This window comes from Dryobates pubescens, chromosome 23 (assembly GCF_014839835.1).
Source record: "Dryobates pubescens isolate bDryPub1 chromosome 23, bDryPub1.pri, whole genome shotgun sequence".
NCBI classification, from domain to species: Eukaryota; Metazoa; Chordata; class Aves; order Piciformes; family Picidae; genus Dryobates; species Dryobates pubescens.
Window position 1 is genome coordinate 11,519,299 of NC_071634.1, and position 13,930 is coordinate 11,533,228.

General features: G+C 37.0%; 1 protein-coding gene across 1 annotated transcript; it reads left to right on the forward strand.

Annotated features, from left to right (window-relative positions):
- The first annotated feature begins 36 nt into the window (after window positions 1-36).
- Window positions 37-6,953, forward strand: LYAR (Ly1 antibody reactive). Its single transcript, XM_054172176.1, has 8 exons — window positions 37-221; window positions 1,165-1,279; window positions 1,865-1,972; window positions 2,872-2,955; window positions 3,938-4,274; window positions 4,534-4,638; window positions 5,544-5,629; window positions 5,928-6,953. The coding sequence occupies exons 1-8, from the start codon at window positions 100-102 to the stop codon at window positions 6,060-6,062; spliced, it is 1,092 nt and encodes a 363-aa protein (XP_054028151.1). The 5' UTR covers window positions 37-99; the 3' UTR covers window positions 6,063-6,953.
- The last annotated feature ends 6,977 nt before the right edge of the window (window positions 6,954-13,930 follow it).

The following is a 13,930-nucleotide window of genomic DNA, read 5'->3' on the forward strand; positions in this document are numbered from 1 at the left end:
CTGAAAATAAGATGCCCTCCTTGTATTTCTAGGACTGTGTCCCTGTGGGGAGGAGAAAGATTGTACCCATTTGACAGAAGCTACTGACCACTCACCGACATGGTAGTGTTCACTTGCAACGCGTGTGGAGAATCTGTGAAGAAAGCACAAGTTGAAAAACATGTGAATATCTGCAGAAACTGTCAGTGCCTTTCTTGCATGGATTGTGGGAAGGATTTCTGGTAGGTAAAGGGTGGGAAATAGACTGACTTACTGTGCAGTGGTTGTCATAAATACAAGATTTCCCTAAGGTCTATTATTGACAGTTTCTAAGTAATTATATGTGTAGTTAAGAATTCTACATGGAGTTTTTTACTAGATTTTTAAACTTAATCATTCAAGTTCAAACTGCAAGGACAACCAAACTATGCAGTAAACAGTTGCACTTTCATCTTTTGCAGTTATTACTAAGGGACAATGCTTTCAACTTCTGATCAACAGCTGTTACATGTTCTGCTGCTGCAGTAGCATCAAAAATTCAGAATGTGGTTGTCACTTATCAGAAGTGCTTTCAAAATATAACTACATGAATTCATGTGAGAAAATAAGATTGTCTGCAGATGATTGTATTTCTCAGTGCTTCATTGACAATGGATTGAGATCTTCATTCATTCACAGAATCAACCAGGTTGGAAAAGACCTCAGAGATCATCAAATCCATCCTATTACCCAATACCTAACACATTACCTAATTCCTTACACAGCAGTCAGAACTACATTACCACATGAATATATCCATACCTAGGAACTGAATTTCTGCAAGCATTTTTCATTTACTTTTCTACATTTAAAGTATATTGATGCAAGTAATAAACCAGAGATGTGTTAAGAGCTGTGCATACATCATATATACAAATGTGTATGTTATAGAGTCACGAAGGAAAGCAGCAGTGTCCTGAAGAATCAAGTCTGATTTTGCCAGTCAGAAATCTTCTCTGAAGGCTGCAGCATGACAGAAATGTCAGCAGCCTTCTAAGCATGTGCTTTAAGCATGTCAAACTTAACTCACAAGTGTTGACAGTATTATGGTTCAGATGATTTGTTACTTCAGTTTGTTGATTAGATAAATGTTGCATAGTTTGAAGCACTTAGTGAACTACAGTTAAAAATCTCCTCTGTGTTCAGGGGTGATGATTATAAGGAACATGTGAGGTGTGTAAGTGAAGACCAAAAATATGGTGGAAAAGATTTTGAAGCCAAAACTAACAAAGGAGATGCTAAACAACAGGAGTGGATTCAGGTAAGGTTTGTATTATGTGCAGATGTGATAAATAACTGGTGGGTTTGGTTGGGTTTTTTGCTGCTGATTATCACACTGGCATTTTCATCTCTTGTGCTGGCATCTGTAGCATAGGAATACGTCTGAACTGTCTTCCAGGGATTAGTGGTTGCTGAAGTTGGTTCCAAAAGAAATGTGTCAAACTGTGGCCTCAAAGTTAGCCTGATTTTTCACATTTAACTCCAGACAATTGCAAAAACCAATTGGCTGACAATTGCTTTTCTCAGTGCGGGTCTTTTTCATGCTGCAAGAACCCTGCATGTAATATAGTTACTTCAAAATGTTTTTATTACAGGTTGTAACTTGTATATCAGCAAGCATTGGTGAACTGCTTGCCTCTGCTTACTATTGAGGGACACATAGTGATAAATGATGCATCTTATGATCTGTCATAAACCCCAAGGTTAATGTTCAATATACAAGGGAAAACAATTCTGAGCAGGTTATGCTGTTTGGGGGGGCTTCTGTCTGATGTGTTTCCAGCCTGTATGCCTTGCATGTGTCATTTACTCCTTCACTGATGTAATTCTGGTTTTCTTCATTCAGAAAATTCATGAAGTAATTAAGAAGCCAAATATAAACCCTAAAGTGCGGAACATCCTGGAGCAAATGCGCACCTTTGATAACATTCCAAGAAAAAAAGCAAAATTTCAGGTGAATTTGAATGGAGGTTTGTAGTAAGCTATTCAGTGAGCTTAAAAATAGAATTTCTTGGGGAGTTTTAACAAAGGTGGGACAAATTCCTTGTTTGGGCACTGGTAAATCGGTGGTGTCATAGCTGAGTTTCATTTAAGCAATGTTTTTAAGGACTCTGTGTGTGCCATTTTAATTAGGTATTAAGCCAGAGACTCACCATTCAGGTTTAATCTTCATTTGTAGGCTTGTTCTTTTTCTAATACCTTTTTTTCCCTATTTGAAATTTGTTTAATGTCCAAATTCATAGTCATTGTTGTAAAAGATTCTTATTTCTGTGGCTTTGTTTTTTCCTGTTGCTCAGTATTCTGACAGCATCTCCCACACTACATGCTTCACTAAACATCACATCACAGCTAAAGCAAATTCCAGGTGTTTCATGTGGTATCAGTAAAGAATCACTGACAAGCTAGCCTTTAAAAAAAGTATTATTTGCCCTCTGTTCTCTGCCTCAAGTTGTGAGGCTGAGAGAAGACCATGATTGCTTCCATTGCGCTCAGATAGAACTTAATAGAGCTTCAGTGAAATTGCTGCTTATTGAGCTGAAGGCTAGAATACTTTTTTACTTGAACTCATGGGAACAGTCATAAAAATTGTTAGGGCATAAACATAACCAGCTGTATTCAAATGCTTGAAGGTTGTTTTCTCTACCTCTTCTGGTTTACTGCTGGTGAAGCAATCAAGAGGCCTTACATGGAACAATATAGCATAGAGCTTTAAGAGATTCAGAGAAAGTAAATGACTAACCAGATCTTAATCAGAAGTGATTAAATTCTTAAAAACAAAACCCAGATACATAGTAATCAAGAAAAAATTCAGAGATTCACTTTTTCAGTTATTGTTGGTTTTTGCCTGCACAGAACTGGATGAAGAACAGTTTGAGAATTGCTGACAGCACTTTGCACGACCAGGTGTGGGATATTTTCTCAGAAGCAACCAGAAATGTAAGTTAAGTTAGAAAAGCAGTAAAAAATGCTAGAAAGAAAACCTGTCAGACTCTCTTTGTAGAAGTATTGTCTCCCATTGTTAAAATGGATTATGTTATAATGTACTATTCCAAGGCTGAGTTGGCAGTTGATGGAACATACTGTTGCTGAAGTAGTTGCGCATGCTGGGCAGATTGTGATTAAAAACGTGGACACCATTGTGGCATGATAATCAGAAGGTCAATTTAACTTTAGTCTGTGCTATTAGTACATAAGGAAAGTGAAAAAGGGAAAATAAAATGGTAGTATTATCTTTGGTTCCAGTCTTTTACCATACTACAAAGGAATAATACAATATATTTTTAGAACTTTATTGGCCTCAAATTTATGTGTATGAGAGTGGGAAATTGACAGCACCTAGTTTGCCTATTAATGGAGAGAGATGAGATCTTCCAGGCTGTGGTGCAAATTCCTTCCACTTCTGTGTCCAAATCATGGACTCACAATGACCTTTTTCCTCAGTGCCTAATTATTATTTCAGTACTATCCTATTTTTTTTTTTATTGTTTACATCTATTACTGCTACTAGAAAGCTGTTACAGAAGCTTTCTTTGTTGATGTGACCATGCTCTCCTGCTCCATAGCTCCCTTTGAGGAGGAAAGCAGGCATAGCATTGATATGAACCCCTTCTTGATCATGCTTCATGTTCCTGATCTAACAATCCCAGTTAAACCTATGTAAAAAAAATGTTAAAAAGCATAGTTGTTTTAAATGGCAATTATATATGGTATAAGGTAACCTTTCTGTGGTGTTATGGCAATGAGCATTTAGGCTGTGCAGTTGCAAAAAGAATCAGTCACCTTGTTTAGTGTTACTTCTCAGGTAGTTGGTGTCACCACTTGTAAGCAATTTAATTGAATTCAGGATATTAGTGCTCATGAGTGATGTAGGAGAAAAAAGTTGCAGTTAAAATTGTAATATTTTGTCCTTCAACAAAAGACTTCATCTGAAAAAGAGCAAAGCAAGCCACAACAGAAGCAAGGAGGGCAGTCAGCAGAAACTGAGGAAAAAACAATGGCAGGAGAAAATGGAATTGCAGCTGATGAAATTGAAAGGAAAAAGAGTAAGAGAGAGCGAAAAGAAGAGAGACAAAAGAACAAAAAGAAGGAGAAAAAAGACCTGAAATTAGAAAACCTGTCAGAAGCAAAGAAGTCCAAAAAGTCCAAAAAACAAAAGGAGAGCTTGGAGAATGAATTTGAAATAAATGGAAATGGCCAACAGAGTGACGCAGAAGAGGCAACTAATGTAAAGAAACGCAAACATAAGCATGCAGAAGGTACCCATCCTACACCCTCTATTCTTGTTTGTTCTCAAGATGCCTTACAGCTCAATAATCTGCTGAAGTAGAATTTTTTTAAGGTAGTAGATTGCATATGAAAATCAGATTATTTTTTAACATTGTGGTTGCACAGTCCTGATTTACCTTCGGGTAAATACAAGGGCACGTTACAAGAACAGAAACTTCAGGTCACATCGGAACTTTTCTCCTAGCTTTATGATTTTTTTAATGTATGTTTATCCAATTGTGTTTCTAGAGGAAGCTCCTATGCCACCAAAGAGGAAGAAAAGTGAAAATGTTTCAGAAGACTTGGAAGTAGAAAACACCGACGGCAATGAAGAAAATGTGGGGACAGAAAAAGGTATTCTTGAAGGATCAGATTAGATAGCTGCAAAACTCTTCTGCAAAAGATCTAGGGCAGAATATAAACACCGTGCTTTGGCAGGAAGCCATGAAGTAGATTGTGCCTCAGTAGGTATGTTTGTGTGCTTATACAGTGTACAGATCTGTTCCAGAGCAAGTAGCCTGTGCTACACTCTTGCCATCTGTTTTTTGAACCACTTCTCTCATTTGTTGCCTCTGCTGTGCTGACAGCCTTTGGCTATGCTTGCTTTCACTGGGCAGTGAAGAATTTGGCACCATTTTGTCACCACAGCAGGTCTCTTTCCTGCTGCTGTTCACCTTAGCCAACCTAGAAGAAAAAGGGTAACAGTTCTCTTAAATGTCTTTGTATCTCTTACATCCTCACTTTTGTTTAGTGAATCATAAATTTGACTTCAGCCATGTTGGGCCTTAGTTTATACTTAGATAAACCTACTCATGCCTGTCATCCAGCACACTTACTGCTGGGGAATGTTTATATTCAAACATACAGCTAATTTGGAAACTACCAATTAATGACCTCTGAAGTGGGTACTGTGAGACATTGCCTGTCTGTGCTCTCAGGGTGAGGAGGCAGGATCTTCCCAACTATTTCTGTATTATTTGACACTTGTTGCTTAACAGCTGAAGCACAGAAGTTAAGGAAAAGCAATCCTGAGCCTAGCTCCAGCAGTATATTGGTTCTTCCTGTCTATCCTAGCATAAAAGAAACAGCCTACCTGACCTGGTGCTTAAGACACCTTGGCATTGTAGTGTCAGTAAGGTAACAATTGTCCTGGTAGCTGAGCTGGTTCCAGAATGAGGAGATGGAAGGCTGGTTCCTATTGGGGAAGAAGATCTGAAATACCTATTTTTACTAACGTTGGACACCTCATTATTTTCTAGGTAAATTCAACTGGAAGGGGACCATCAAAGCTGTTCTGAAACAGGCTCCAGACAATGAAATTTCAATTAAAAAACTAAGAAAAAAGGTACTGTACAACATGGGGAGTTTAATTTCTTTTTGGTCTTGGGTGTTTCTTTCTGTCATGTTTTGTAAAATCCTGCTGCATTTCAGCAAAAAAAGTTTGACATTATTTAACAGAGTATCAGTTGACAGTAAACTGAAAGACATGTTCTTCATTGTACTGCAGAGGAAATGCAGTGCTAATTCTGCCAAGCAGTAATAGCACAGTAGCTTCCATGCTGCTTTTCTTACAATAACATGGATGTATGATTGCTTAAAGTGGAATCATCTTTATTAACTGAAACCCTTCTGTCTTTGTGCAGGTTATAGCTCAGTACTACGCAGTAGCTGGTGAACAACACAAATCAGAAGAGGACATTCTAGTAATATTTAATAAGAAAGTGAATAACAATCCCAAATTTAAAGTTTTAAAGGACAAAGTTAAGCTCTTGAAGTAACAGCTTGCACACCTTGCATAATGTTTGCATTTTAATCTTTCAGACTGAGTGCACTTCTGTCAGCTGTGCATATCTGTGCATTGGTTTCAATTTGTGTATGTGAAAGCCAAATTTCACTTTTAGGACTGGATTCCTCTTTTTCTAGATTTATCACAGAACATTTTTCAGATGTTTTATTTTTTGATTTAATGGAAAATGTATATTTTTGGGTACCATTTTATGAGGCATTGAAAACAATCGATGCTTACTGTTTGAAACTTCTTTCAGTAAAGGATATAACTTATAGGCATGAATGGTTATCAGGACCTGGGTTATGTGGATTTCTGCAGAAACTGTTGTAAGAGCAAAGAGATTTTTCATACCCAAAACCCCACCATAGACTCACAGGATCCTTTAGGTTGGAAAAGGCCCTTTCAGATCATTCAGGCAAACCATAAACCTAGCACTGCCAAGTCTACCATGTGCAATAAAAATGCTTTATTATGATAAAATTCAAAATGGTATGACTAATATCTCCTTCACACAATGCAGCTGGGTTAATTCTGTGTTGTAACATGCATAATGAATGCATCTGTCAAGTTTGTGTGTGTAATATTGCACACAGTGAAAATCTAAAGACCAAATTACCAGTATCTTCATAGCTGCTGAGTGACTTAATTAGTACTGCAACTGACTTCAGTACAAGTGGTCACTAAAAATTGACAGATGCAATAAATGACTTTAAAACACAACCCTAAATACAATAAATCTTACCACTTATGGTTGTATATTTGAGGAGGCCATTCTATTGCAATCACTGAAACAATGTAGGCAGGCCAAAAATCTTGTAAGAGACAGGTGACTGGGGCAAACTACTTGAAGTTTACAGTGTTGTAATCCAATGCAAAATAGTTCTAGGTAGGGAGTTTCCTACCATGAAGTCATTTGTTTAAAAGGGTGGCAGAAGGCAGTGAAAATTTCTTGCAGTACAGTTTCAGAAAACTCTGTAGTGATTTCAAGCAGATATATTTTTATACAACTCCATAATGAAAATACCTGAATTGATAGAAATACTGAATATAGTCAAAAGTGTAAATACATAGAAAACCCAACCAACTGTCTGATACACTGGGTCCAGTTTTCCTGAGTACATACTTGTTTATTTTGAAAGTTGCAATAAAAATACTTAATAAATTCAAGATCTCTTCTCTTTGTTGTTAACTCATGACAATGACAATGGAGATAAACAGAAAAAAAACTTATTTACAGAGATGAAGAAGCCTTAAGACATTGTTTGTGAACACATTTGAAGAGCTTAGGGTTCTTTTTGTTGTTTTTAATTTAGGAAAGAACAAGATACAAAAGAACAAGTTCTTGTCAGTGAAATGGCAATTAACTCAGTGCTGTTTGGACAGTGTGTTTATTTTACAAAAACTTATATTGAAACCCTGAAGAGTTTTGATGCAGCAATTGTTATAAACTTGTCCTTGAGAACGTGCATTACTCAGGTGCTTTGTAAATAAATGCCTATTTTCTTCACATGCTCATGAACTCATTAGCTGCACCTTTCTTTTTCCTTTTTCAAACTGGTAAGGGCAGTTTGGATTTGGTTTGCTATGCATTTAATACATAGTCACACCAAATCCTTACTTTGGAGTGTTGCAAGTTATCTTCTACAGCTCAGGAGAGTTAACAGTTTCTGGTCATGAAAAGCATCATCACTTTCCTTGGACAGAAACAAGTCTGAAAGAACCTCTGAAGTTCTTTAGATGAGTTCTGACAAAGAACCAGATGCTGGGTTCTGATGCTCAAGGCTTCAGTGATGACTGAATGAAGCAGAACAGCAGACAAAATGTTCAGAAACAGCATACATCAGTTTAAAGCTGAAAATAAGGACTATAAAAGCAACAGCATGCAGTTACACTGAGCAGGATTTGACCCTGGCACTAACTGTTGTGACTTGTTTAAATGCCTGACATCCCCTATGCATTGCCATGGTTGTGCTAGCAGTGCCTACAGGGGTAGTAAAAGTGACTGGCATCTTCCCCTCTGTGTAAAGGGTGAAGCAGCACCAGCTGCTATTCAGGCTTTTTCCTAATGATTTGGCAGACATGGATCACTTTGGTGCCTCTTTAATCATGGCCACTAGTGGGAGTCTATTGCAAGTAAGTCCTTTTGTAATTACGGCAGTATTATCTTCTAGTCTGTCGGCAGGGGTAAGAGGAGCAATATGCTTCATAGCTATGTTTTTTCTTTCTGTTTGGTATATTGCTCTCTGAACATCATAATGTATCTCCATAAGCAAATATGCTTACTGTTAGAATTTTCCTTTCTAAAATAGTGTCTTGGAAATTCAGTGTCTTTGTGGTAGGGTGGGGAAGGAAGTATTGTAAACTAGAAAACTGTTCAAAGCTAGTGGTTTTCTTTACAAGTATAACATAAGCATTTAAGCAGGGAGTTAGTGAAAGAATAAAACTTCAAAGGACAGCTACTTTGTTGTGCTCAACCCTCCACTGTACAGGTGCATTGAAGTAGCTCATTCTTCTTCCTCCCACAGGGAAAACTGATCCTCCCACCTGGTGCAATCATCTGATTGCATCAGGACAATGCAGCCAGACCCCAACATGAGTAGTGGCTTATAGGTGATGACCACAGGATACAGAGACCCAGTACATGATTTAATGTGAAAACTTTTAAAGCTGTAACACTCACCCTCATTAAGGAAAAAAGAAAGCAAATATTAAACTTTTTGTGTGAGATAAGCAAAAAGAAGGCATATTGTTCTATACATTGAGATGTATTCACAGGTTACAAGATACCTGAGTCAGTATGTTCAACATTTACCTCTTTCTTCTCCCAATTTAGCCTTTAAGAAAGAACAAGTCCTCAGAGTTTCCTTCTCTGCTCTGTCAGCCAAGAAAAGCAGCGTATTATGTTTCCCATTAGTACTTTTAGAGGAAGTGTTACTTTATATTGAATTCTGAACTTCACCTGGACTAGAGAAAGTTTTAGTAGTAACTTTTCATTGCACTTGATAAGATACAATTCCTTTTGCACTTGTAACCTCCTGCTTTTCTTTGTGGTTGTTGGGATAGAATTCCTTTTGCACCTGTATTCCTCATGTTCTTACGCTTTGACTCCACATCTGAGATACAGTAGAAATAAAATAACTGACTATAGTAGTTTTACAGTTCCTCAAGTGACTTGAAAGTAACAGAAGTTGTGACTCTGCATGCCTACCTTCTAAACTACTATTTTCAAACTTCCACGTGGAATTAGTACTAAATTAGAGTCAAAATGTTAATTCAGGCCTCATTGTAGCCAAGCTCAACTCTCACATAATTAATAGGGAAAAAAAAGGTGTTTTTAAATATACTGAGATTTTCTTATCAGGTAGCATGAAATCCATCTGAAAGTATTCAAGCCACTACATCTCATTTTGGTCACAAACACTGGAAGGTAACACTGGACTATGCATTGCAGATGCAGAATGGGAGTTTTACTCCTTCATTCTGTTCTTTGCAGTAGCCATGTAATGAACTCTGACAATCCAGCCATCAATGTATAAACACAAAGTGCACTTTTATACATTTGATTCTCTGGCCTTCTGCTGGCCTTTGACTCTTGATGAACAGGAAGAATTCAAGGAGGAATACATAGCTATTGACACTGTATATCCACACACAAAGAAGGCTAATGCTTTTCATGGGTGAGACAGGACCAGAATTTCCTCCTAGACTTTTCTTTCTTACCATTAAAGCAATTGCTTCACTGAGAAGCCAATGCTTTGTGCCTGCATTTCTGCCTTGAACTTCTAAATCAATTGCTAGTATAAAAAGCTCTTACTGAATTTATAGACATCTCTTATGCTTAGAGCTTTTTATTGATTCCCCCCCCAATCTATTCATTCTACCATTTAGTCTAAAACATTTTATGGACTGTTTGCTCCTACAATTTCCTTGTCTTACGTGATGAAATATAACCTTTGAAAGCTGAGCTTCTTTTGGTGAATTTTCAGAACTTAAGTAGTTTCAGAGGTTAGGATTGGGTAAGTTTTCTATGAGAAGAAACAAACAGGAACCCCTTCTACGATCTTAAAGAACTGTCCACATTAAGCAGATTAGTCAAAACAGTAACAGCAGTTGTACAAGTATTTTTCAGCTAAAACTTCAAATTGAGATACTGCTGGATTCTGTATTTACATCAACAAATCCCTTTCTCCCTTTCTGAGAGTACAGCTGTCTGTTCATATGCTATCACAGCCTAAAAAAGAAAAGCCAGTCTCTGGAAATACAGAAATAAAGTGTCGTGCCTGAAGAGAGCAATACTTGTGTAAAGCAAACGTGCAATGAACAGTAAACTTGAATCCTCATTCACACAATTGATAAACCTTTCCTGTGTAAATTATTCTGTGATCATTTGTTTGTTTGTTTTGGAAAATAAACCTTTAGGCTTTTCCTAAATGCTCTAAGTATGAAATTCTTGTCCATATTACTATGGATGAATGGTTGCACAGACTCTTTTTTCAGTGAGGAAATCAGTTTCAGTAATTCCCAAGCGCTCCCTTTCCCACCCTCCCACATCTGGCCATTTGTTTTTGCCTCTCCACCACCCCCTGCATTTTTGCAGGCTTTTAAAACCAGATCAAATGCTCAAACTGAGCAGTATTATATACACCACTATTGGGGATTGAGTAGTCAAGAACAATTATAGCTGGAGTATTGCTGCCAAATGCTTTGTATCATTAAACTGTAGTCTTAGGGAAACATTTTGAGAGCCTTTGTACACCCTAAGAAAGCACACATAGTTAAGTGAAACTAAACTCAAGAAATTATTTAGGAGAGAGTGCAGGAAGATTTACTCAGCAAACTTTAGAAGAATAGTTTATCCAGATTTATTTCACGGGTTTTGTTTACATGTTTAAAGAGTCAAGCTTTTATATTCTTAATGCTGATCATAGCAAAAGGCAACACTTAAACACTGAAGCCACTGAGTATTTTGAAAGAGGACAGCTGAGGGTAGTGAAATGGTCTTCCATCAAAGAGGTACTTCTTATTGTTCTGGACCAGCTACTTTTTTGTAATCTGCAGACAGCTTTCAAAGTGAAGAATAACACACCCAGATAAATCAGATGACATTAGGTGGTGTGTTTTCTGTTTTCTTACATGTCCTCTTCACTTTTTCAACTGCTTTTCTTTTTTTCTGTTTTCTTTCATGCAGTCCAAATGCTTGTATCCTTATTTATAGTGCACTCTTGGTATCAAACATGCTAATATATGTATTGTTTCCTTCCTACAGGGTCAGTTCAGGGCTGCACTGTAATTTAATACTCACGTGAGAATTCAGCTTGAGTTCAATCGTTTGTATATGTACCACATTCAGAATGGATTGAATTTTAACCTTTAGTTCTCTTTCTGATCTGCATTAAGTTACTCACACCAAGTATTTTTGCATGAATTTAAAATAATAAAAAGAATTCACAGAATCACCAAGGTTGGAAGAGACCTCAGTTCCAGACAAAAGCAAGATAACTGTAGTACTGTTTGCAAGGTTTTTTTCTTACCTACTTGAGTTAGACAATGTATTTACTTTTTTGCTCATTGTAAGAAAGGATAATGAAGTCCTTTACTCCAAGAATGACATTCAGAAAGGATTAATTAAGAATCTCTACCCATCTAATCCTTTTACTTGACAGTGAAAAATAAGCAGCAGATTACCCCTCACTTTACTATTACTTAGTCACGAATAGAAAGCACAGAGTATATTCCACAATCATTCCTTGAAATGGAGAATATATATACATCAGCCAACTTCCTTCAGCTAAAAATCAACATGTGGTGAGATAAGCCAGCCCCAGCCCCACTCAGATATGAAATTAAGAAAATTCCAAGCAGATCATTTGTGAACAGATAATATTTGGGTCCATTTAGCTGTTGACTTCTCTGATGGGGAAAGAGTTACAAACATTTGCCAGAATAGTAGAACACTAAGTTGACCTTCTAAAAGTGATGATTCAACTTGGAAGCCTAATTTTAAAATTCATATGTACTCAGTCAAGGCACATAAAAAGCTACTGCATGTATGTGTCATCCAGAGTTACCTGTAAATCAGCTTAAAACAACCAATCACTAAATAGCAAACAGAATGGAATGGAATGGAATGGAATGGAATGGAATGGAATGGAATGGAATGGAATGGAATAGAATAGAATAGAATAGACCAGACCAAGTTGGAAGAGACCTTCAAGATCATGTCCAACCAATCAACCAACACTATCTAATCAACTAAACCATGGCACCAAGCACCCCATCAAGCCTCCTCCTAAACACCTCCGAGCAACAAGCAAATGAATTTCAACATATCCAACTAGATTGCAAAGCTCAGCTTTTACTTAGAACTGCAAATCCTGTATATTTAAAAATATTCAGCTAGCTGACAAAGCATTCTGTTTAAAAGAAAAGAATGCAAAGGTGCTGAAATCAGTTTCTGAAAAAGTGGGAAGGATCCACATTATGCGAGAAACCAGGAATACAGTAAAGAAAAAGAAGCTACAAACTCTACTCTTTATACATCTTCTTCACAGAACCTTCAAATTCACCAATTCCTCTCACAGGCTGTTAACTAAAGATATCAAATTAAGCTCTATATTTTAAAATACCTGCTAACATTTCTGCAGGGATTCTTAAAACTTTTACTTGTGAGAATTCTTTATCCGTAACAGGCCTCTTGTTTAGATGCTTTGTTCATTATGTGGTTCATTTTGCAAGAGTCTGAGTTCAGCTCCTGATTGTTATCTACCCTCTAACAGATCAATAATTTCTGAATCAGAGAAGCTCTGTGAAAAGATCACAGAAAACATCTCAGCTCTACAAATAGTGAACATGAGCGGTCTCAGTTAAGGTCAATAGTGAGTCAGGGAAGGGAAGCTCTTATTTCAGCTCTCGGCACAATACCTACTCTGTAGGTAAACAAGAGTCTCCAGTTTAACAACACAGACAGATCTTAACCTTTCCAAGCATACATATTTATTTGATTGTTACATTTAAATCACAGATATTTCCTATGAATAGCTTTTGCAAAGAAACTATGAGATTTCCTTTGTTTGTTTGAACCACTGTCACAAAAGTGAAGGCTGAGGTAATCATTTCACTCAAAGCAAAACAAAACAAAGAAACCTCTCTTTCATTGCTAAGAAAGCAGAGCTCAGAGGCTCCCACAAGCTGCTAATTTCAAAACATCCAACCAAACTAAATAAAAAATAATCACTGTAGTTACTAAGGACTATGACGTGGTTGACCCTTACATGAGACATGCTCTAAGGCTGGGAAAACAATTTCTATGCACTATGACATGGCTCACATGAAATTCAGACATAAAGGAAAGCCTGCCTTTCTGCAGAGGAGGAAAAAAAATAATTAAATTATTCCATTCTTGTATCTTTTAGGATGAATTCACCCCAAACTCAATGCGTAGTAATAAAGAATAGCCGAAACTCTTGCTTCCCTTGTCCCTACATCACTCATCTGTAAGACAGGCAATAGGATATTTAGGAAAACACAGCCATTTTTTTTCCTCCTACTAAATTACTGTTAACAACCTCCTTGCTGAAAATATAATATCCCCAAGTAGATTATACAGCAGAGGGTATCTACCTATCAGGTTATATGACATACCTGTAGAATGTGCCAAGGAAGTCAAATTCACCATTACTTCAGCACACACAGTTCAAATCAAACATAAATTGTGATAACTGAGTTGGAAAAAATCAGTCCTATGTCCTTTTAGAGTTACACTAGTCAGTGATGTAAGTCTACTGAGTGAAACCTGCTCTAACACCATATGAATTAGGTTATATACGCACAACATATTATTAATACTAATCCCATTTT